At 38.7% G+C, this 25,014-nt stretch overlaps 3 protein-coding genes across 9 annotated transcripts; 1 reads left to right on the top strand and 2 right to left on the bottom strand.

Moving 5' to 3' along the window:
• Nucleotides 1–1,503: 1,503 nt before the first annotated feature.
• Nucleotides 1,504–7,477, top strand: LOC113568812 (CD48 antigen-like). Of its 3 annotated transcripts, none has more exons than XM_035536617.1 (8): nucleotides 1,504–1,783; nucleotides 2,266–2,583; nucleotides 3,954–4,220; nucleotides 4,831–4,866; nucleotides 5,136–5,197; nucleotides 5,923–6,003; nucleotides 6,640–6,718; nucleotides 7,360–7,441. In XM_035536617.1, exons 1-8 carry the CDS (start codon nucleotides 1,720–1,722, stop codon nucleotides 7,374–7,376), a joined length of 924 nt encoding a protein of 307 aa, XP_035392510.1. In that variant the 5' UTR covers nucleotides 1,504–1,719; the 3' UTR covers nucleotides 7,377–7,441. The 3 variants fall into 3 exon arrangements, with proteins under 3 accessions (XP_035392510.1, XP_035392508.1, XP_035392509.1); XM_035536615.1 differs by having other exon boundaries at nucleotides 1,507–1,783; nucleotides 4,831–4,929; XM_035536616.1 differs by lacking the exon at nucleotides 6,640–6,718 and having other exon boundaries at nucleotides 1,509–1,783; nucleotides 4,831–4,929; nucleotides 7,360–7,477.
• Nucleotides 7,350–11,825, bottom strand: LOC113568813 (SLAM family member 5-like). 5 transcript variants are annotated; one of them, XM_035536623.1, is made up of 5 exons: nucleotides 11,643–11,824; nucleotides 10,910–11,224; nucleotides 10,361–10,636; nucleotides 9,305–9,349; nucleotides 8,630–9,179 (listed from the first exon to the last, which is right to left on the bottom strand). In XM_035536623.1, exons 1-5 carry the CDS (start codon nucleotides 11,692–11,694, stop codon nucleotides 9,124–9,126), a joined length of 744 nt encoding a protein of 247 aa, XP_035392516.1. In that variant the 5' UTR covers nucleotides 11,695–11,824; the 3' UTR covers nucleotides 8,630–9,123. The 5 variants fall into 5 exon arrangements, 4 of the variants coding, with proteins under 4 accessions (XP_035392517.1, XP_035392516.1, XP_035392515.1 ...); XR_004777157.1 differs by lacking the exon at nucleotides 11,643–11,824 and adding an exon at nucleotides 11,327–11,605 and having other exon boundaries at nucleotides 8,635–9,179; nucleotides 9,305–9,400; XM_035536622.1 differs by having other exon boundaries at nucleotides 8,644–9,179; nucleotides 9,305–9,400; nucleotides 10,910–11,221.
• A 997-nt stretch (nucleotides 11,826–12,822) lies between these two features.
• Nucleotides 12,823–24,040, bottom strand: vangl2 (VANGL planar cell polarity protein 2). Its single transcript, XM_035536593.1, has 8 exons — nucleotides 23,881–24,040; nucleotides 19,903–20,155; nucleotides 19,551–19,668; nucleotides 18,785–19,392; nucleotides 17,847–17,983; nucleotides 17,193–17,328; nucleotides 16,677–16,920; nucleotides 12,823–15,820 (listed from the first exon to the last, which is right to left on the bottom strand). Exons 2-8 carry the CDS (start codon nucleotides 19,971–19,973, stop codon nucleotides 15,560–15,562), a joined length of 1,575 nt encoding a protein of 524 aa, XP_035392486.1. The 5' UTR covers nucleotides 19,974–20,155; nucleotides 23,881–24,040; the 3' UTR covers nucleotides 12,823–15,559.
• Between the last annotated feature and the right edge of the window lie 974 nt (nucleotides 24,041–25,014).

Here is a 25,014-nt window from a genome sequence, read left to right as displayed (position 1 = left end):
CTGCACCTTAATTTACAATAAAATTTTTGCCATTCTGATGTCACTTTTACATTAGATTATTAAAAGGTTGTATTTAAGTGTCTTAATAGGTAGATAGGTAATAATTATGAGTAGGACATGTCCAAAAACATGATGAATACATAATCCATATTTTGACAATTTTATTAGTGCAATTATTTATCATACAAAACTTTAGTTTGACAATTATAGATTCTGGCTAATGAGAACAAAGTGTTTTTGTCCAGACAACATTCACACAGCACACTAAAGTAAATGCTTTATAGTATAGGTCTTCAACACGTTTACAATTCCTAATTATTCTGGATCAGACATTTTAGATGGCTTCTGTAAGACCCTTATACTAGTCAATCATGCTGTGAGTTTCACAACTCAAAGTCAGTCTTCCATTTCTAATAAGAACTCCATGTTTCATGGGGCCCTGTATGTGTTAAATGCTGTATAATCTTCAGTGTGCATGATTACCTAAAATGGTCAGTTCTCTCTCCACACCAAAGCTAAACTTTATGTGAGTATCACTTCCCCTTTCAGCCTTACAGTAAATGTGGTCAGAGCAGAACTAAGGAATGTAGGCATTCCTCCATCTATCTAACTGTTCTAAAAATGTCATTTAAGTACATTTAACATGTACGTTTGCAAAATTGCATGTAATATAAATGTTTTTCATGTTTAAAAATGCTCTGAAGCAGTTAATGCATATTGTTTTTGCACACAAGTTTTTAACTTTGTATCACATATGTATACATTAACATATGTACGTAGGGTCATACAGGTCCTCTCGAAGCAGCATGTAGTAAGCCCTGTGGTTGACCAGGGTAGCATTTACTGCTCTATGTGCTTCAGGAGGCCATAGGAAGTCACAGCAGGAGATGATACAGCGACATCATTCATATGATCACTGCATGTTGAGCACTGATTAAGGGTCATTTTCCAAAGGTTTACTGTGGATGTTCAGTACGACTAGGAGTAAAGCAGGACTGCTAACAGATCAGCATATTGAGGGTAACTGACCCACACAAAACTGCTTTTAAAGAGCGTGGTGTATGCACCAGTTCCTCCTTTACTCTGACCATATTTCACTTTTGCGTTTGCCTGCTGATGATCCAGAGCTGACGTGAGATACTGGAAGACAGACAGGAAGACCACCAGTCTGAAACTCTAACTGCACCATCAGGAGACCACCAGTTAATCAAGAGTGGACAGAGAAAGTGGAGTCCTTTCCATAGTAGAGTATTTATTCAGAAAACTAACAAATAAATAAAACTTTATTAGCACATTTGTCACTAGAAAAGCTACGTGGGGAGTAAACATGTTCACCTGGATTAGTGCAGCTTTAATGGACCCATTCTGTGAAATCCAGTCACTGTGGGTTGTGTAGATATAATTAGCAAGAATAGAGAAAGCCCCTAAACCACACATACTTTCAGACAGTACATATGAGAAGGACAGTATCAGTTTTTTCAGTTCATATGGGTGACACTCACTTGTTCTTTTTTTGTCTTTCTTCAGAAAATATCTAACGATTAATAACCATCAGACCTACAGAGAGTGAGGAAGTGTGTGTGTGTGTGTGTGTGTGTGTGTGTGTGTGTGTGTGTGTGTGTGTGTGTGTTTTTTTCCTTGGCCCTTTTCCGTAGTGTTGAGTCAACCGTTTCTGACAAGCTGCAGCAGGAAACAGTCGTCAACTTTACTCAAAGAGAAATGAAAGTTTTTCATGGATATTGTGTTTCATACTCTGGAATATTGCTGCTTGGGATTATTCAGGGTATGTACATGTATGCGTACAGTTAACACACTTAGTGATTTTCTGTTTTATTGATTCACATAAAAGTCAACTTCCTTATTCTTAGCCTGGAAAACGAGTAGTTACACAAGGTGTTTAAAAACTGTCTACTTAGACACTTGTATTATAAAACATTCAAACTGCCCTATAAAGATGCACTCCAACATTTAGTAAACTGTGTACTACAAATAAATAAATAAATACATACATACATAAATGTTTATTAAAAGTGCAATTTAGTTTGTTTTGAACTGAAATGCATAAAGACCTCTATGACTACACTAGTAGAAGAGGAGTATTGTGCAGAATGATTGACATATTGATGCTGTATCGTCTGTGTTGGTAACTTCCATCTGTACAAATGTAATGATTTAGGCTCTACAAACCTCAAGAAAATGTGTTTGTGTGGCAGAGAAAACAACAAAAAAAACTGTTTGGTTTGATTAATTTCCTTCTTGCTCCAGGTTTGTGTGTTCTGGCTGATGAGAACGCAGAGACAGTACGCAGGGCTTCCGGGAGCTCCCTCCTGTTACCACTTGGACTCCAAAAAGAATCTGTGTCATATGCACAGTGGAAATTTAAAGAGCATCAAATTGCTCGCTATAGCAAAAATCAAATCCATATTAATTTGAATCACCAGTTCATGGGAAGATTAAAGGTGGACAATGTTAATGTTACTTTAGAAGTGGAAGCTCTTCAAGTTCAAGACTCTGGAACCTTCTCTATTGTTGTAGATGGGAGTACACAGATTGCAACAAAGTTTATCAGTTTGATAGTCTATGGTGAGTACACCTGTATATGTTTTATCTGTCATCTCTTGACCTTCAGGCTGCTTTTAAAGCTACAGTTAGTAGCAGTTTGGTTTTTGGTTAGTAGTACACAGTTTGATTTTACTGTATAGATTATTCCCACTTATTTCTGGACTGTTTATTTTTCTGACACTATTACATACAAACCATGCAATACAAACAAAATATGTATGGTTATGGTTACGCATGTATGGTTATGGCTAAGCAAGTATGGCTATGGTTAAGCCCTGGCTTAGAATGAGTGTGAGTATTTTTTTATTCTGAACTCGGTCTATGGGTTTTGGAGACCCTCGTGCCCTTAACCCTTATGTCATTCTTCTGGGCTTTAGAAATGTTCTACTGTCATTTATGAAGGTATATCATACTCCTACAGTGGTGCTTAAAGTTTGTGAATCCTTTACAAGTTTCTATATTTCTGCATGTTTTTAGACCTAAAACCTTATCAGATTGTCACAGGGTAAAATGGAGAACCAAATCAAACAAATGAGACAAAAATATTAGACGTATTAGACATTTATTTATTGAGAAAAATGATCCAATATTACATATCTTTGAGTGGCCAATTTATATTATTTAGGATTAGCAGATAAAGTGAAGATAAATTGTCAGTCAATGGGATAACAATAAGGTGTATGTGGGCACCCTATTTTTTTAAAGAACAGGCATCTAGCAAAGTCTGACCTTCACAACACGTTTCTGTATGTGTATCATGGCATGAACAAAGGACATTTCTGAGGACCTCAGAAGAAGAGCTGTTGATGCTCGTCAGGCTGGAAAAGGTTACAAAACCAAAGCTTAAAGAGTTGGTTTCATGTGGAATACATTAATCCACATATGGGCAGACTGTACAAATGGAGGAAATTCAAGGAATTTACCCTTCCAGGAGTGGTCGGCCAACAAAGATCACAACAAGAGCGAGTGTGTAATAGTCACAAAGGAATCCAATGGAAATGTTGTGGACTGGGCTAACATTCCTCCAAGCCGATGTGCAGGACTAATCAACAATTACCAGAAACATTTAGTTTCAGTTATTGCTGCACAAGGGTGTCACACCAGATACTGAAAGCAAAGGTTTACATACTTTTGCTACTCACAGATATGTAATATTGTTTAATTTTCCTCAATAAATAAATTACATTGACTAATATTTTTGTCTCATTTGTTTGATTTGGTCGTTGTAGGACTTGAGTGACAATATGATGAGGTTTTAGGGTCAAAGTCATGCATAAATCTAGAAACTTTTAAAGGGTTCACAAACTTTCAAGCATCACTGTATATTTTACAAACACCTAATATGTCCTATCACACAAAAACACTTAATTAAATCATCTCTTCATATGCAGCCCGGATTGAAAACGTTACTATTCAGAGTAACCAGACCTGGCTGGATTCTATAAAGGCCTGTGATGTTCATCTTTGGTGCCAAACTTATGAAGATCCAACTGCATCTTACACATGGAGTGGATATCAGAATAGAAGTGGAGCTTTCCTGCACTTCACTTTCTCACCTGAAGATGGCAACATTATCCTAAACTGCACTGCGGCAAACAATTTCAGCAATCAGACTGCCAGCAAACCACTTAAATGCAGTCCAGAGCCGCCAACAACAGGTAAGCTGTGCCTGTTGCTGTTCTGCTTACTGAAATAAAGTCTGAATGTACTACTACTGCTGCTACTACTATCATCACTCGAGTGTGTAGGAACTTAATTATATTTTCTGTAACGTACAACAGATATAAAAAAAAACTTACGATAGCGTTTATAAGTTAAATTCCTATTTTTAAAAGGCATGTTAGTAAAATTGATCAATTATACTAATTAATAATATATTGCTATTAAAAAATAATACCAACAACAAGAAATAATAATCACTTATTATTTATTATTATTATTAATGCATTATTAATAATATTAATTATTAATATTATTAATTCTTGATATAAAATAACCTCGTAAAATGGTGAGTACAATACTTCTTAAATCAGGACATCAAAGATTCTCATTATGGTGGGTGGAGGGTTAAACTCCACTACCTAGCATTAACATGTTCCCATAGCAACTCCCAAATCCCACCAATGACCTTAATCACTGCTCATTCTATTACGGCTATTACTACTATAATTACTACATCCACTGTAACTGCTACAAATTATAATCACCATTACCATAAGCAACCTCATCATGAGATTAAACAGAAATGTTGTTTTGGGGGTCTTGCAGAAGCCAAGCTGTTGATCTGGACCGCAGCAGGAGCAGGTGCTGCTCTCCTCCTCCTCATAGCTGTTATTGCACTGAGCTGCTGGTGGAGATCTCATGGAGGTGTGAAGTCTGACATGTCTCACACATCCAAACAGAGAGGTCATCATGTAGCATTGTGTTTATAGGTTGTTCCATAGCATAAACTGTTTTAGGATCCTTTTCCCACTGATTAACATATTCATCTCATGAACTAGTACGCTTTAATGTGCATCTCCCAACAGATGAACTGGTAAAACATATCATCGTTTATATTTTACTTTAATCAGATGCAACACTGCGTGATTGTGGGAATACAGTGTATGCAGATGTTAACGTTCCACAAAACAGTGTAAGTATGCCTTTATTTCAGAGGTGTCAACAAGGCATTACTATTTTAGTCTCACAAATCTATAAATTCTAAAGTCAGATCCAGTGTTTTTGGGCTTATACAACTCTCAGGTGTGGGGCTTCAGGCCTCCTAGTGTTTTCCACCTTAACTGTTCATTTATATTATATTATTATTATATATATAGCACCATTCTCAGTCTCAAGGACACTTTACAGACAGATATATATACATACTTACACACAGTTGGTATTCACACAGGCTATATCTGCCTCTGCATTACTGTCCTCTTTCACACATGGCTAACCCTTCATGTATTTTAGATAGATGTAGATAGAAAATTATATCAAATCAGTTAATCATGAAAAACTAGTATTAATATATTTTCTATTAAAATATAATAATGAATGTTTAAAATGGTCTCCAAAAGTAAGGGATTCCTTCCTAAACCTTAAGTTAGACAATAGTCTTGGAAGAAATGTTATTTCTTGCTTAAACCTGATAACCAAATATCTAAAGATTTAGACACTATTTTGGTACTTATTTTTGCTTTTTAAATTATACATTTTTACTTTAATTAATAAAAAACAAACTTGATGTAAAATCCTGTCTATGACAGAAATAAATATACAATCACTTTTGACAGGTTCAGTATATCTTGTTTTGTTTAACGTTAAACATTGTTTTGAAAAGTTTTTTTTTTTGTTGTTGTTGTTTTTGCTTTACAGAAACCATCACAGAGCAACATTAATGGAGCATCCATTTATGAAACAGTGGATGACCTCAGAGTTACGTCAGACAAGTACAAGGTTGGTCATTTCAGTTACTTCAACTATACAATGCCATTGAGAATTATTGCAACTTTAAATTGAGTAAAATATGCCAGATAAAATTAACTTTATTGTTCATCAGATATTTTCTATGTTCAGTAATAAGATAAATTTATATAGCTTTACTATGTTCAGAAACAATCCTCCCTTTGCCAAGTTAGTGCCAACAGCAAAGAATTTACTATGTTTAAAGAGGCAGGGGAACAAAGATGTGAGACCACCATTGGGTGATGTAAGACCATCAGGCAGTGATCTAAGACCCTGCTAAGTAGTATCCCAGCAGAGGCAGGAGGATTTCAATTTAAAACCTCCTGATATTTGAAGGATTCCATACAGCCATGTATCCTGAAAAGGTTCCCAAGGCTGTTGGAGGAAAGACAGCTTCCCAGTATCAAAGATCCATCACAGTGCGTCACACTGGGGACTGTTTTTTTCAGCAGAACTGGCCCTCTTTTCATGTAAAATTGACTTCATAATGCTTTTTGTCTCTCATCCAATAATTCAAAATTTCAATTAGTAAATTCCGCACACTTAGATTTATGATTTTGATAGAGACTCGGAGGTTTGCAAACAACCACTTTTTTAAAGAATTTCATTTAGCTGATCTGTTTCTAGGGTCCAAGTATTTCTGGAGGGCTCCGTGTCCATACCGTCATTGTGTGCCGACATGTAGTCCAAGGGATCCAACAGCAAGGCATGTGATCATTTAGGCAACAGTACAAAAAACACAGTCCTAAGAGACAAGTAGCAAGGACAGGCCAAGTCTAAAACCTGGTGGTCAGAAAGCAGACAAAAATACTATCCAAAACTGGCAAGAAGTGACCAGCAAAAATGGGTCAGCACTGATGGCAGGTACCTGTGAGCTTTAAATAGTAAGGAGAACAAAAGAGGGTGTGATTGGAAACAGGTGTGTGCAGTGAGCAATAAGTAGGTGATTAGGTCTGTGGCAGGTGTTTTTGTTTGTTTGTTTGTGTGTGTGTGTGTGAGAGAGTATGAGTGGGCAAGTCCCTCCTGCTGGATGCTCAGCACACTGTGACACTCTCTTTCCCTACAGAGTGCAAAATGCATTACTATTTTCATACAGTAGTTAGAGATGTTTTGGAGGCATATCCCTCTAGAATGAAAGTTATTATACTGAAAATATAGTGACATTTTTAATAACATTTCAAAGTTACTGCAATGTAATGTTTTTAAATATTTAACATAAGTAGACCCACAGTTCTGTGTAGTAAAATTGACGCAGTAGTGTACAGTAAAATGATTAGGCAGCAGTTAGATTTGTTGTTTTAACACCTGTTTTTCTTCAACTTCTCCTCCCCTTTCTCTGCCCCACAGCCACAGACACTTTATGACAAGGTGATGTTTTCACGTCCTACAGCAGACTGTCCCAGTCCTTCACCATATCAACACGTTCTGTAAAGACATAAAATAAACTGTTTGTTGTGTTTTGTCACATCTTTTTTCTTTTTAAAAAAAAAAAAAAAAAATTAGATTACTTTATTAGATGACTTGTGACCTGTTTTAATTTGTACAATAGCCTTTAAAGCAACATAAGTATGAGCATTTCAGTGTAAATAAAAACTTGAAAATCCTAAATGTAATTCTGGAGATGCAGTTCAATATGAATGGGTTGACATTGTTAACTGAGTATGACTTTGAAATACTCGCTGTTGCATTAATAAAACAGAAACAGAAGTCTATCCAGGATGAACATCAACAGAAATGAGCAGAAACCCTTCCATGATGCATTAATGCAATTATTTGGGTCAAATTTTAACTAGGTATTACATTAAGCAACAAAAGCATAGTTGCACTGAACTGCATGTTTGTCCCAAAACTGTATGGTAGTGAAGTTATTAATCTTAATGATAAATGCTGATATATAATTGTTTATAATTTTTAAGTGTGAACATTTCTAAGGGATTTTAAATCAGTACTGTTGCTTTTCTCCACTGTTACATCACTTCTTATGTCAGTGACCTACACTTCGGTTCAAATGTCTAATGAGCAATCAGAAAAAAGTCAACTAGGTCACCTTTTCTACACGAATAGAGAGGAGCACCAATGACAGGTCATGTTACTGGATGAGATGTTATTTGCAGGATGGATAAAATTACTGATGAATAGAATGGCTGGAAACTGCTTTTAGAATTAACTAGCATAAATGAGTATTTTTACAAATGTAACATTTCTTTATTGAAATGAATGTTAGGGAGTAAGCAGCCTTTATGTCGTAATCTAAAAACGTTTTTCTGAAAAGAATAAACCTTTGCAATTTTGTAGATTATTTTCTGTACAAGGTATATTTATACTTATTTGGCTGCTTTTGTTCAAAACGAATTAATAATTTAATTAAAATCATTTATAGCAAGGTAATTAAACATAGACACGAATTATGCAGATCGGATGAAAATTGTAATATTGAGGCCCATAAAAAAAAAAAGACATCTAATCAGTCATGGTTACTGTTGTTTCACTTTGATAGTAAGAACAGGGTAGAGAAAATCAGACTTGCAAACACTGTTTACAAGCTACTGTGGAGTTTTCAGTACAGGCTCATTGTACTGTCTATCTTGGATCAAGCATGTATTAACAATATTATCATAACAATGGTATTAACAGCAATGTAATAATAATGATTACAAATAATGTTTTATTATTCACCATGCCAGAATTTGGAGGTAAGAAGTGGTTTTTAAGGTTACACACATGACCTTTAACAGAAACATAGACCATTGAACTGCTAAAAACAAAAGTGCCACTTTTTGATGGTTTGCCATCCACATCGTGTTAAAAGTCTGTTCAAGGAATCACCATGGACAGCATGAATTGTGCACAGTAAGAGTGGTATATTAAAGTACATTGCCTCTACAATAAAGACAATGATGCAACTTTGCAATTATAAAAGTTAAAAAATACACAAAACATCGCAAAAACTTAATGTGTCTCATTCACAAACTCAAAAATATATTGAAATGTATTGAAGAATGTACCTTTCATACAATTTACAAATTACCTAAGGGTACAATGTATGTAACACACACAAACTCAGTGATCAAAGCTTGGTGCCCGGTTAATGTGGTACTGCAGTGGCTGTGATTAGCTTTTTGTGAAAGCAGTGTTCCAGTAATTCCTGAACCAGGTCCCTATTTCAGCTGGAAAAGACAAAGAGGTTGTCTTTACTATGAGATGCATATGGTATAGTGTCATATTAAGGATATTAGTGTAATAACATGCTAATAGGTAAACAGAAACTAAAAGTATAAAATGTGCATCTCACCTCTATATTTGTATGCAAATCCCACAATGAGACAAATGAACACAACTAAAAGGAAAACCAAAAGTGCATAGTTCTGCTGACAGTGACAGGAATCCTCTGGAAGCAGAATATCATGACAATATGTTCTTTGGTTTTCATCTATAATGTAAGGTGTTTATATATATATATATATATATATATATATATATATATATATATATATATATATATTTAAATATTAGACAAAGATAACACAAGTAAAAATAAAATGCACTTTTTAAATAAAGGTTTTATTATTAAGGGAAAAAAATCCAAACCTACATGGCCCTGTCTGAAAAAACTGATTACCCCCTAAACCTAATAATAACTTGTTGGGACACCCTTCCATATTTTCACCATTTGTGGATAATGGCTCTCACTGTGGTTCGCTGGAGTCCAAAAGCTTTAGAAATGGCTTTATAAGCTTTTCCAGACTGATAGATCTCAATTACTTTGTATCTCATTTGTTCCTAAATTTCTTTGGATCACAGCATGATGTCTAGCTTTTGAGGATCTTTTGGTCTACTTCACTTTGTCAGGCAGGTCATATTTAAGTGATTTCTTGATTGAGAAAAGGTATGGCAGTAATCATGCCTGGGTGTGTCTAGAGAAATTGAACTCAGCTTTCCAAAGATGTGATAAACCAAAGTTAATTTATGTTTTAACAGAGGGGGCAATCACTTTTTCACACAGGGCCATGTAGGTTTGGATTTTTTTTCCCTTAATAATAAAAACCTTTATTTAAAAACTGCATTTTGTGTTTATTTGTGTTATCTTTGACTAATATTTAAATTTGTTTGATAATCTGAAACATTTAAGTGTGACAAACATGCAAAAAAATAAAACATCAGGAAGGGGGCAAACACGTTCACACCACGGTGTATATATATATATATATATATATATATATATATATATATATATATATATATATATATATATATGTTAATATAAAATGTACATTAATTACACCTAGAAGTACTTTATATGGTGGATTTAGATTTTATGATGACTTTGGATGTGAAATCACAGACATACCTTGACATTTCAGATTATGTTTCTTTCCCTCTTTAAGATCACCATCAGTGGCTGTGCAGCTGAAGGTTATGTTTCTGTTTGGACTAAAAGATGTCCATAGCACTGCCTCATTGGAGCTCTGGTTTGGCTTCCCACTCAAATAGCGTTCACTGAACCCTTGTTCAGGTTTCCAGGAGAGAGTGACATTATCCTCGGATGTACAGGAAAGTGAAATTGTACAAAACCCATCCTTCAGGCTCCTCGAAATAATGTGTATGCTTGGGGTTCTGAGTTTTTCTGAAAGAAAAGCAAATGACCATAATCAGATCTCTTTTGGCTGTTAGAATACTTTGGCTTTTTCAGGTAAATTTAACTGAAAAAAATATGAATTAAGGTTAGGTCCTTACAAATTAACATGATGCAACTCTAGTGAGCTAACCTACTATTTATACTAATGCACTATGCGTACAATTGATCTAAAATGTATTACCTTTGTGTAAATACTTACTAAATAAATGAAAAGCTTATTTGTTACACAAAAATGTTTCGTAAGATAGCATGTTCTCTTACCCCGAACTGTAAGAGTAACGTAGTTATGACGCTCTAAATTGTTTGGATGCTCTAATAACACAGTGTACCTCAGGTCATCATCTGCCTGTAAATATTTAATTTCCAAATCTCCTGTGGTGGTGTTAAGCTCAAGGCGGTCTTTGTATTTCCAGTATTTATTTCGAAACTCCCCTTCACTAAAGGTAGCAATAAATGTGACGTTGTTGTAGATAGACCATCGAATGGCTACTAGTTTCGTCGTTGGGTCTGCTCCCGACGGCAAGATGACCGAACCTCCGAGGTAACCAGCAACACTCCTTTCATTACCTCTTACTGCTGAAAGAACAAAAATGGCGTCACTCAGGGTACCCTACCATTACACTGAACTAAAATGAAGACAGGAAAAAAAATCAATCAAACAATTAAGACAAAACTTACCAGTGTATTTTATAAAGGATAAAATCGGTCTGTCATGTTTCTAAAGCTAGCAACGAAGAAAGTAGTAAAACTTCCCTGTCTGGTCTCTTCCTCACCAAACTGCCAAGCTGATCTGAGCTGTATGACTGCTACATCCTGAAAAGACTTATACTAGAATGCCTTGAATTTAGCTTTTGTTGGGGAAACTACACATCAAGACACTGTAGACTGATGGTTCATATACTTAGGAAGGACATTACACAGTTCATTATACATTTAATGAACTTAAAAAACAAGCAAACTAACAAGAAAACAAACACACAAGCAACAATTTTACCTTGATAACACACCAGTAAATAGACTATTAGAATCCCTGCAGTTTGAAGCATCACGTCTTGTAGGATTTGCTTTGCTTTAAGCACAGAAAGCACATTGACAAAGAAGAAAGAAACTGTGTGAGGACGTCAGTGGCAGCCTGAGTTAGAAGATGGCGGAAAGAAGGGGGAAGTGTTGTGGCCACACGTTTCCGCATGTCAAATAGTGTGATGCAGCAACATATTTACAGCATACATTAAAAATTAGGTAATTTGAATGTTAAAGTAGCAATCAGTATTATCTCTGTAGTGTGGGCCATGTTTAAAATAAATTTAGTTCACAGGCCACTAGGTGTAAGTAGAATGGTTGTTTCATGAACTGAAGACGAATCAATGGGGAAAAAAATCTTCAAAATAGCCTACTAAATACTGTATACTGGTCCGCATAGTAGTATGCAGTATGGTATCCAATACGCAACAAACACAGGCCATACTACGAGGTCACATGAATGTATGAAGGTCTGGTCACTGTTGCATGACAAGATGCAGTACACCACAGAGACAGCTCTGGTCATGTACTGGCATATTTGGTGTAATTAGTACATGACCTGTATCTCTTTTGCTTACTGGAAACATTTATTTTAGTCACATACTACTCACTTACCGTATGCAGTATGTAGTAGGCTATTTCGAACAGTGTTAGGCCACATCCAAAATTGTATACTAAACAGTAAATAGTATGCCAAAATAGTACTTTCAGGATGGTCAGTGTGTCCAAAACCTTAGTATAGATAGTATTTGTATAAAACGGAAGAAACATTCTGGCCATATTGTTGACATTCCATCAGCTTGTCTCTGGGAAGTTCTCAAGAAAAAACAAAAAAACAAAAAACATTTATTTAGTAGAAATCAAACTAAAGTTATCTTCGTTAACATGTTCAGACATATTTAGCAGACACTCATCCAGAATGACTTACAAAAATGAATTATAGCTAGCTACAATTAGCTAGCCACATCTAGCTAGCTACAATTACCTTGTAAAAAAAAAAAAAATAAAAATAAATAAAAATAACATTTAAAAAAAAGCATCACAGTACGCTCCCTTTCACACTGATCATGTGGCACGGCCCACCACGTGCAGTGGGAGTTTATTGTCGACTGTGACTGCCTCCTTGTCTGTGACCATTCCCCAAATGTTCTCACACCAGAACCTTATTTCACGTCATGTTTGTATGTATATAAACCACTGTGTCTCGTTGGTCATTTTAGCTGTTAACAAATGTTCAACTTCTTGCTCAAATTTATGTGAATGTGATTACATTACAGGCATTTAGCTGATGCTTTGGATAATTACAATTATGACTCAGTACACCTTGAGCAATTGAGGGTTAAGGATCTTGCTCAGGGGCCCACCTGTGGCAACAGTGGGTCTTGAACTAGCAAGGAAACAAAATCCTACGTAAATTACCATTTTCCCCATAAGAATACTGGTTACACATGAGCTGAGTTGAAAGTATTTATTAAAAAGGCTGTAACTGTCTTAGTCCTAAAAGTATCAAATGCAAAAAAAAAAAAAAAAAAAGAAAAAAGAAAAAAGCAGCATCACAATAATAAATCTACACCTCTTTACAACACATTTTTCTTCTTTTTTTGAAAAGAAAAAAGGTAAAAGGTTTTAGTTTCATTTTAAGAGAACAAGGCGAAGGATACAAAAATTACAAAATCCTCTACAAGCATGCATTAGGCCTAAAGAAGAAAGATGTTGAGGTTCATTTAAAAATTTTACATGAAGGTAAAATAAAAACACCTCAGTCCCATGTCTCATCCACATCAATAAAATGTTTTTTTAAACACAAAAAACAAACAAAAACCTAAATATTACAGTTATATACAATATGGACGAAAAAGAACCTACAGTGGACTCCCAAAGCTGCCATAAAAAAGCAAGGGTATGTACGCTCAGTGTCTGAAGCTTCTGTGGTAACTGGTGACTCATTGTAAAATATACAGAAAAGTTGAGATAACTGTACTGAGCAGTGACGGGGACTTCCCCCTCATGCTCTCAGAAAGCAGATCTGCTAAGGCTAAAGAAACATGACATGCAGGAAGTCTGGTTTGTGGTTACGGTGAAAAATATGACACATTCAAATGCTAGCCAGTAGCGTCACAATTTTAATAAATGGTCCATTTGAGTCACTGTGTATAGAAACCACACAACTTCAAGTTAGTGATGTTGGGAAAAATAAAAATAAAAATTCTTTTTTCCTTTTTCTTTTTTTTTTTGAAAAGCTACATGCAGAGGGCACTTGCCACACATTTTTTGCAAAATGTAAACAAACATTAAAAAGGCCGCTTGATTCTTTAGAATAACAACGACATTGCAGGGTCTACAGGAGTAGTACCACCTAAAATGTTAAACTGAAGGACCACGAATAGGAGCTGGAACAGACCTCTCAGTATGATGTCACTTGTATAATGTTAAAACACCTTTCCTAACCTTCCTGTTAGGATTTTGCAGGTGAACTACTCAAGTGAGAGATCCCAAGCTCAAGGCCTAACACAGTAATAAACAGTACAGTTTTATTGAGCCCTTGCAATCTGGGTCCTATATACAGACAGTAATAAGGTCTGGTGTAATAAGGAGTGTATCCAGCTTTAAAAAGAAAGTCAAAGGAAAAACAGTAAAGGCTTCAATTGTAAATAACTTTAGTGGAAAAATGTGTTCCTCCTCTCATTAGACATGTATAAATTACAGTAGTGTTCGCATTGCTAAGGATTCGCTTGTACTGAGGTCTCTGTACAAGTAGCCGTCATCCAGTAGATTAAATTTGCAATCAAAAGCCAACATGAAACATCCATTCCTGAATCAAATATGAATTTCACTGCTTTCTAAAACCATGAGTTCATTATTGGATTAGGACTATAATGTTCACCTTTGAGTACCCTGATTACATAAGATTTATGTTTCTTAGCCTGGTTTCAGTTATGGTTCACACATCAACTTCTCAGAGCACACTTCCCATGCCGACACTGAAGATGGTGATTAAAGTAATTTCTAAATATGTTGGATTCCCTATTTTAGTAATAGTTAAATTACCACATTCCTAAAAGTTTCACAAATCAGTCCACAGCTCACATGGCCTTGATGCATGAGGAAATCCCCTCACAAGACAAAAAAGAACTCTGAGCACATGCGTTTCCATTATTTTATCTTCATGGTTACTGATTCTAATGAGCAAGGTGATTGGTGCTTCTTACCAGACCTTTGTGCTTGCTTGGCCCGACATTGGTCACAACATTAAAAAAAAAAAAAAATCAATCACAATTTCATGACCCAAGAAACCTCCATGTCAACATCTGGTGAAAAACCATCGTTACATGTTACTCATGTGACTCCAACCTGAAACATCATCCTGAGGGAGGATGGAAAGGATTTGTGTAAACCATTCTACCAAAGGCAAGTCCTAAAGGGCCACAAGATTGCACAGGTACATTTTCACCTCCATCAACCACCAAGAGCTTAATAATTAGCCATAGGAGAGTTATCGGGGAACACACTGAACTGTGTAGTGCTGGAGCCATCCGGGACTAGAACAATATGGCCCGAAACTTTCACGTAGCACAGTACTGCCTGCCCGCAGCAGAGAAAAATGTCATGTAATAACAGGAAGGTCAACTTTTAGGCTAGAAATGCATAAGAACCATTCAGTCCAAATTAGGCACAAGCTGCCTATCTTTCAGGAATAGGCAGTTTCTGAAGTAATTCAAATTATATAAAAAACAGGCCAATAAAAAGCCCAGCGATATAAAAATGATTAAAAAGAAGTGGTTCTCTCCCTCTCTCTCGCTCTCTTTACATCCTGCTCTAAACTACTGATGCTGCACTGCGCCTCCACACCTCATCTGGGTTTCTGTTTCCTTCCTTGTTCTTTACTTGCGCCTACACAGAAGTCTCAGACTGGAGCCTCATCACAAACTTGTGGCTCTTGGGGTCAATAAACTCCTCCCCCAGGGTGAGGAAGGGGAGGGTGGTCACCGTGACGACCAGGGAAAAATCGAGACGGCGGAGAGAGAAAACGAGTCCCTGTCGCAGAGCTGACGTCACAGGTTCCTCGCTGACGAGGGTCCACTGGCGGCCCCTACCGTTCTCCCTCTGATACTGCATGGTTGGGCCAGGGGTGAGGTAGCGCTCCAAGAAAGCCTAAAAGTCAATAAGCAGATTCATTAGGAACAATAACGTTTTTGCAAGTACAATAGATAAAAATATCCGGTCAGAAATGCTCAGCATTAATCCCTTTACAAACACCTTTGTCCTTTAGCACCATTTTGGGGTTGCAGTCAACACCTAGTTTAACAAAAGGCATATTTTGTTCAAAGCAAGCTGGGCCTATTCTGCAAAATAATTCATTCAATCTTGATTTTCTGGAACTCAGAGGAATCTAGATTGTAATTTTTTTTTGGTCCTTATATAATGCAATTCGAAAACAACAATTCATACAGTTTTTTGGATCTCAAAACATCTTACAGACTCATTTATATAAAAGTATAAATGAAATGTAAGCATTTAAACAATATTTTAATGTATATTTAGCTATATCAACTCAGGAATACCTCTTTCAAGAATTTTTCATTATGTGCAATGCCACATTTGTAATTTCTTTCAACTAGGTACTCATGTCATATCACAAAACACTGGAAAACAAAGCAGCAAAGCTGCCTTTTAGTGCATGTTTTGGGTGTTGAAGGGCAGCTTGTAGTCCATGTACTAGAAGAAATGTATCTACCTGCCACTTGGTTGCAACTGACCTGTGATGCATCTTGCAATTTATGTTAATTTATTCCACATCTGAATTTTCAAATCCCTATCAATTCTTAGTCTTCCTCCTATCTCCACCTTTCACCTTGTTTTACAATGTTTTCTGGCTACATGTCTTTGTCTAACCGTTTTCTGTCCATCAGACTGTGGGCTGTATTAAGGTTAATGAGAACGGATTTGTCCTGAATAAAGGCTGATCGCAGCATGTGCATCCTACGGCGAGCCTGGGACCCACGCTCACCTTTGGCGTCATGTTGTGCGTGATGCAGAACTGCAGGTGGGTGATTATACTCTCCATGCTGTGGTAGGGCTGCTGGCGTGTGGTGCGCAGGTACTTCTGCATGGCGCGGGCCATGGGTGCAAAGATGGCCTGAGCGGCCTCACGCGGGTCCATCACCTCACGCGGGTGCTTGGGCGACGATGATGCTTCGTCCTCCTGCAGCCGCTTGATGTGTGTGAACGCCTCCTCCACGGCCACCACGAGCCTGGCAGGGCCCAGGACAGGGGGTTAGGCGCGCACACACCCACACCTCATTTACCCTTGCCTAGATTTAAAACTTTTTTGAAAAGAACTCTGAAATGAAATGTATGTTAATATCATGTTTACCATCATATCACATCAAATACCATTTGATTTTTTAGTTTTTAAAATTCGTGACATTTCTTACATTTGATTAATAATAAAAAAATAATAATAATAAAAAACAAAAAAAACACCCAATATGAGTGTTAATAGAGTGGGACAGCCATCCCTCACCTGGCCTTGCGTTTGCGTATCCTACGGTCCATCTCGGCCTCCTCGTAGTAGTACTCATTGTGTGAGTTATCACGGCGACGGGCAGCAGCAGCGATCATGGCCCTGGACTGGCCTGTCGAGTTATTGGTGCTGTTCTCTGGGGAGGAGCAAAACCACCCAGACGGGATGGGGATAAATGTTTAGGGAAGAACTTCCATCACTGCACTGATGGACTGAGTCTAGTAGCCACAATTGCACTGCAGTCAACACCAGGACAATGATTACATGCTAAAGAGAATGCCAACACACTCACCAGTGCCAAGAACAGGGAAGAGAGAGAGAGAGAGAGAGAGAGAGACGTGATGGATGTATAGTTGCAGTTATGACTGCGTCCACTTGTTTATCCATGGTCATACTTTGGTTGTTGGGTTACATTTTATCCTGTGTGTACTTATCAGCCCAGTTCTCCAAATACACTAGATGACGCATATTTTTGCTCTTACACAGCAGTTAGATATACTAGATATCAAGTGTTCTTGATGTTTTTGTCCAAATCTGTTGGAATGCAGCAAAAATTTGGACTTTGCTGCTCCCAACGTTGGTTAAAAGTTACAGCTGTCATGGTTCTTAAGTGTGTGTGACTGGACGTGTGTGGAGGAATAAACAGCATCTTACCTTCACCCAAGGAGTAGACCTTGAAGCCAGACATCTTTTTAGAGAGAATTGACTTAGGGAGGTTCAGCAGGGCTGGGTTATAAACAGGGAAGTCACTGTAATATTGATCCAACACCCACACTGCAGCCCGTTGGATACTGTAACAATACCAGCACACTAGTCATCATGATCGTCATCGTTGATATTTTTCTATCAATCAGATGAACTAAAACTTTAGTAAAGCATCATTATTATATTATTTATTATTATTATTGTTCATAAGAGCTTAAGTTAGTGAATAATCACATATTTCCTAAATTAAGGCTGTATTCACAGAACTGTAACCGTCTGTATATTGAGTATTTACTAGCATAATGTGCTGACCTCTAGTGGAGAAAGAGGTCACTGCAGTTAGTAATGTTTGAAATATACCAGGAAACTGGTTACCGCAAATCTACCAGTTGAAACCACACCCCAAGAAGTCTTAACCTAACTGAAAATGGCAAATGTCAACTGCAACAGGAAATGAAAAGCCAATCGAACACACACACACATGCAGGAAGCTTGCAAACAACTCTATATTAAGAAATCAACGCTTGTCTTAGTCAAACCATCACTGGAACAAAATCATCTAAACATTCATATAATCATTACTGCCAGTTTTCAAATTTGCTTTAGTATTTAATGATGGTCATTCTGCATTAAAGAACTTAAAGGGGGAAGTTCTACTCAAATTACTACTCAACAACAAAAGAGTTAAACCACACACAGGTTATCAAATTCTATTCAAGAACTCACACCCATAACTGGATTACTCAACTCCCATTACTGCTGTGCCTACACACCACACAGCCACCATCGAATTCCATTTCACTCACACACACACACACTCCTCTGGAGTACTCAACTATTCTACATGACCCCACCCCTCTTTCTCTGTCTCCCTCACATACACACACCTGAGATGTCCCACGTTGTAGAATCGGCTGGCTCCGTCGGTCGTGCGCACCACCTTGAGGCAGAAGGCCGGCCTGAGATGCCTCACCTCCAGCAGCACCAGGGCCAGGTACTGGATGAACAGCAAGGCATCCACCAGCGAGACTGCATAACCCACAATGCCTCTGTAGTCACGCTCGCGTGGTTCCAGCACTCGCACGCCATAGAACAGCCAGTAGGAAGCGACAAAGAGGAAAACCAGAGCCATGAGCAGGCAGCGGAAGACGAAGAAGCGCGGCAGTGTGTGGCGCGGCGGACGCAGGAACAACGCCCACGACGACAGAAGCAGCACCAGGAGCTTGAATGCGAGCGAGACGTAGAGGCCCTCGCAGGGCGTTCCGCACGGCTCCAGCGCCTCTCGCCACAGCAGCTGAGGCAGCAACAGGAAGGCCAGTGGCGTGAGCAGGGCGAAGAGGCCCAGCACGGCGCTCAGCACCGGGCCCGCAAACCGCCGGCACTCCAGCGGAGACGAGTCCTCCAGCTCTTTGGATGCCCGAGTCAGGTCCTCGTTGGAAACGCTATGCTCGGACGTGCCCGTCACCACCGTCGTCGTCTCACCCCAGTTATCATCCTGCATGAGGAGACATGAGATGCCCAGTCCAACATTTCAGTAAAAAAAAAAAAAAAAGGCAGTCATTCATATTTTGAAGCACTATAGACTTTTTGTGGTCTGAAGCTATAGTGGAATGGTTTTCCAGGCTGGAGGAGGTATGAAGTGAAAACACTGACTCGATCATCTCCACGTGTGGACTCTGTGTCCAGCAGGGCCTCTCCAGGAGCCTGGATAGTGACCGATTTGTCCCCTCTGCTGTCCCTGCTCTTAGAGCGGTGCCTGTCTCTCCGATCCCTGAAACACCACCACACACGCATGTACACACAGATGTATATAAACATTTATATACACAGTATACTCCAAGTCGGTACATAAAGCAACATAAAATGGATAATCGTTAAATAACGATACGGTGGTACCCTCAGTGTTTGCAGTAGTGTACATTCATATTTGTATGTTCTAGACAAAACATCAATGCCCACCCACATTTAGGCAAAAGGGAAGAATGTCGGGAAATGGCATACGCACCTGTGCTTGCGAGAGCTACGGGAATGGGAGGACTTGTAGGAGTAGCCCGAGTACTGGGACTCGTTGTCCATGTCTGGGGCCAGTGGGCGGGGTTTGTGGACCCCAGCTCCGCCCCTGGAACGTTCTGTTGCTCCGCCCAGTTGAGTTTTGCGCTCTGAGATAGATTTAGAGGATAGAGCCAGCGGCAGCTTCAGCAGTTCAACTTTACTCCTGAGAGAATCTATTTTGAAGGCTGAAGAGGAGGAGGACTAACCTGAGGGAGGAAGAGTAATAAGTATACCTTTAAAACAAATACCATAATCCAGAGCAACACATCTCAGAGTGAACACGCTCCCTGGTAGTCAAACCAAAGACTGGTGGTGTCAGCACAAAGCTCTACCTGCTCTTAAAAGGTGAGCTACAAGAGCCCACAATTTCACTACAATCTGTTCTCATTCAGAATGAACAAGTGCATATAAAATCAGAGCAACAGCATAATATGTAGAGATCTATAAAGCTGTTTTTATATATTTCAATGAATCCATTAATGTCCTGTGAACAGTGATGGTACAAAATTAAGTCACATTTTGAAAATGTTGAATACACACTGAAAATTGAAACAAAGGTTGTAGTCTTCATCTATTAATTGAACTGTGCAAGAATAATGAAAAAAACAGAAACTAACATTACACACCACTTCACCTTCAAGGTATTAAATGTGTTTCACCCTAAAGAAGCAATTTACAAAAACAGGCTCATCGTTCAACAACTTTGTGAATCAGTGCTTTCACAATTCTCACACACACACACACACACACACACACAACACACACACACACACACACACACACACACACACACACACACACACACACACACACACACACACATCTCCCATCATCTCCCATCATCTCCAGGGTTACCAAGCTTGGCTGTTACCAAGGGAATGAATAAGGGGGTACAGGAGCAGTGAACAGTGTGGGGGCTAGGTTTCTATGGTTACATGACCTTTAACCACACAACCCTATTTCTGGGGAGAGCAGAAATATGTCAGTGAGCTGTTTGTATGTTTACCTGGGTCTGTGTGTGTGTGGTCAGCTCTAAAATAACAGCAGCAACTGTCATTTAAGAAGCTGTTGTGTGTGCCTGAGTAGGTACTAAACACATTCTTAAGAATAGTGACTCTTAAGCCAATTCCTTTAATGAAGAACCACAACTTTCCTCACTTTCTATTTCTAAATGTCTGTCCCCTTCTCTCTGATTGGCTGTATGTGAAGGGAATGCAAGCTTTCCTGATTAGGAAGCCAAAAACACAGACCTCCTCTTTCTGCTGTGTCTGTGTGCATGCACTTCTCACTCACCCACTTGTCAGGGATTGTTTACAAAACTGATAATACAGTCAAGGATACCATTTGTCGAGGGCAGACTCCCAACACATGCCACTCATCAATCTCAAATGGGGGCTCTTGGATTCTCTCTCACACACACACACGCACACACGCACGCGCACACACACGCACGCGCACACACACGCACGTGCACTTCTCACAGGAATTGTAAAAACAGTAGGCCTACATTTGAACAGAATGGGACCATAACCCCATACATTTTATAATAAAGTTTAGAATAAAAACAACTCTCGAAGAAAATTAAGAGATCAGTCCCAATCAGCATCTCTACGTTTGGCAATGATTTCAATTCCACAGTCTGTTGAATTCCACCACATGTACAGCTTATTGTATTTAATGAGATTCTGATTAGGTGTTCAAAGCTTATTTAACAAGCAGTGTGAAAGACTGGTGGAGAACACCAAGATGCAAGAACAAGCTGCAATCAAAATCTGAGATTCCACCAAATATTGATTTCTTAATTAATCCCAAGTTAAAACATTAGTACCATGAATGTGTTTTCTTTGCATTATTCTGGGGTATGGAAACAGTGCATCTTTTTTTTTTGACCCATTGTCATTTTCTGCAAATAAAAGCTCTAAATGACAATGTCCATGTTAAATTTGGGAGAAATGTCACTTTATACAATGAAACAACTGTTTATTCTACTCAAAACATTTTTTGCACACACACACTTCCTACCTTTAGGTCTTCTCAAGATATACATGTTCACATGGTCATACTACCTCCAAGGTTACAATCATCAGCTAAATCTTGCAGAATAGTAACTATACAGCTATACATGCAAAATCGAAGGTTGCAGTATTTCATAGGGAAGGTGTGTAGTGTGAGGTGTGGCGGACATGATTTCTGCACCAAGATACCGTTCCCTGGTGTATAGTACACTCGAGATATTGTGGTTCCCATTATTCCCCTCAGACCCATTTATTCAACACAACTCAGGTAACTTGCTTGCCCACCCATACACAAGAACTCATCAATTTTCCAAACCACTGCCTACTTTGAAACCATCCATGGACCTATAACACACACACACACTGTATATATATATATATATATATATATATATATATATATATATATATATATATACATACATATATATACATACACATATATATACACATATACACACACACACACACACACACACACACACATACATATATGTGTATGTGTAGGTAGGTGTAAGCCATCAACAGTGGTCTCAAATTACTTGTCGCCAAGCGACGTAACCAGCTCAGCGGATCATTGTCTGCACAGGGTAAGGCCTAAATGCCTCAGAGTAACAGTGGACAAGAATTGCGGGGGAGGTACTCAGGGCGCCCCCAACACCCACGCAAAGAGAGGCCGAGGCTTAGAGGCCTTCATTGAAAAGCTCAAACGCTGGGACTGGACCAAGTTTGGTACAGTAATATAAATATCCGTGAATCTACGGCAGTCTACGCCGCACCTACATTTAAGAAAAGTTTAAGTTGGTGTTCGATTGTAAATACATAACCAGGACTATCTACATCCCAGCTTTTGCAACAACTTACACAGTTGCACACAGTATCGGTTCTCCCTCGCGTTTACTGGAGTTAGGCGAGCTAAGGATTAAATCGTAGCCAAACCCATTTTCCAATGAAGACTGCACTAAGGTATGGTAGAAACAGTTTGCTTCTACTGATACAAAGATTACTGCTATAAGCATACATTAAAACATGCACTTCAAGCCACCAAAACGATAAACAAGTGAAATGAGTGGAAACATTACGAATTATTTTACTAAAATCAAGTATTTGGGTTTAAGAAACAATTTGCCGAGACTCCACACAAAGGAAACGAAAGAATACCCAGCAGGGTTCATCAATCCGGTTCCATTGTGTTTGCATGTCTGCACCGAGTTCACCGTATTCCAATAACCCTATCCACCAATACGCCAAGAACTATTAAACTACTGCAGGCTCAGAGCACAGCGACGCGGACAGGACAATGCAACGCTTAAAATGAGTTTTACTTGGCTCCAAAAGTTAAAAGGTGAAAAACACAAAGCGAAGACAGGCGGCGTTCCCTCAATTCGCTGTGAGGGGGGAAAAAAAGGCTGCAACAATTAGGCGACTTGCCTTTCTTTGCGAGGGGCTACGTCCGAATGCTAAGGACCTTGCGGCACAAAGAAAATCCAAGCGCAGGGGTTTTCCAGACTGGAATAAAATGCACTTTTAAACATCCACGTCGCGAAATTTTGCAAAACACTGCCCAGTTCTATGGAAATAAAGAAAGTAATCCTTAAAACCAATACGTTACATCTTAAGATAAGTGCAATGTAAAATCCATGATCCGTTCCCAACTCTTCCACTATGCGTTGGTTCAATGCCTTGAGCCCCGCTGCGTGTGTGAATACTATCATTCATCACCCGGACGCTTGCGAATCAGAGCTGTTCGGCTGGAAAACCATCCAAATGAACAGCGTTAGAGATCATGGAGAGAGCATAAAACGTATGCTTTACTTTCCATTACGCCATGCGTAATATTGTTTCATCTAAGGATATAATTTATCCACACTCTTATATGCTTGAGCAGTTTTAACGCCGCGTTTCTTTACACTCACGATTAGAGAACAGGCGTACTCGTCGCACTTTCTTGTCTGTTCCTTTGGCCGTGCACCGACCCTAAACGAAACAATTCCACTCCGATTTCCCGTTTTGCCTGCGGGAACAGCTACTCATCTGTTATTCACAGAAACACATATTTCCGTCTCCTTCATTCAAACCGTGGCTACTACGCCGACTACGCCCCAAGCCAACATTTCTCCTCCCCCATGTTCCTTGTGTCGCTCCGCCTTCCCAAACTCCCGATCCCTTTCCTCAATATTCTACAGGTTATCACTCACCGAATATACAGCTTTCAATCGTTTTTCACCCTATTCTACCATACTACTTCAGACCATAGTTTAGATCATTATTTAACCGCCCGCTTCAGCTTTTTTTTTTTTTGCTTTTTTTTTGTAGAATTGATTCTTTATTGATCGTTGACCGACTGTTATTTGGGTGGCAGGACAGCTCCAATACAGCAGCGTAGATAGAAAGCGATCCTAGAGAATTAGGACAGCTAACGTAAACTGCATGGCAAAAGATGGCCTATAGTCCTTTAGGTTTTTCTCTGGGATCATTCTCTGGTTGGGTATGGTAGGCTCTGAGTTTAATTATTTTTGCCTTAGATTCTGTTAATTCAAGGCTTCTTGTCTGAACCTTGTCTGATCCTCTTCTTTGAGGAGAAGGTTGCAGCAATCTGCCGGTCCTTTTCCTCTGTTCCCATTCTTCCAACCAGTGTTCATTCCTGTACATCCAAATCTCTGGCTTCTTTTCCCCTCTCTCCTCAGACAAAACTCTTCAACTCCTGACTTCCAGCAATCCGACATGTCCGCTGGATCCCATTGCTTCCACTCTGTTCTAGACGATCTCAAGAGATCTGCATTCTGCATTCGGAACCACCAGGGTGGTACCAATCCTCAAGAAGGCCACACTCAACAGCACCAACATAACCAGTTACAGACCAGTATCACTTCTTTCTTTCCTCTCAAAAGCCCTTGAATGAGAAATTTACAATTAATTATCTGTTTTCCTCACACAGAACCAGCTACATGATCCCCATCAGTCTGGCTACAATCCAGCACATTCAACAGAAACAGCCCTCATAGCAGTGAGTGCGAATCTTTATGCTGCTAAAGCTGCCAAACTGTCAT

Source organism: Electrophorus electricus, chromosome 19 (genome assembly GCF_013358815.1).
Source record: "Electrophorus electricus isolate fEleEle1 chromosome 19, fEleEle1.pri, whole genome shotgun sequence".
Taxonomy (NCBI): Eukaryota; Metazoa; Chordata; class Actinopteri; order Gymnotiformes; family Gymnotidae; genus Electrophorus; species Electrophorus electricus.
The sequence above is the reverse complement of the archived record's forward strand: the minus strand, read 5'-3'. Positions and strand labels throughout refer to the sequence as shown.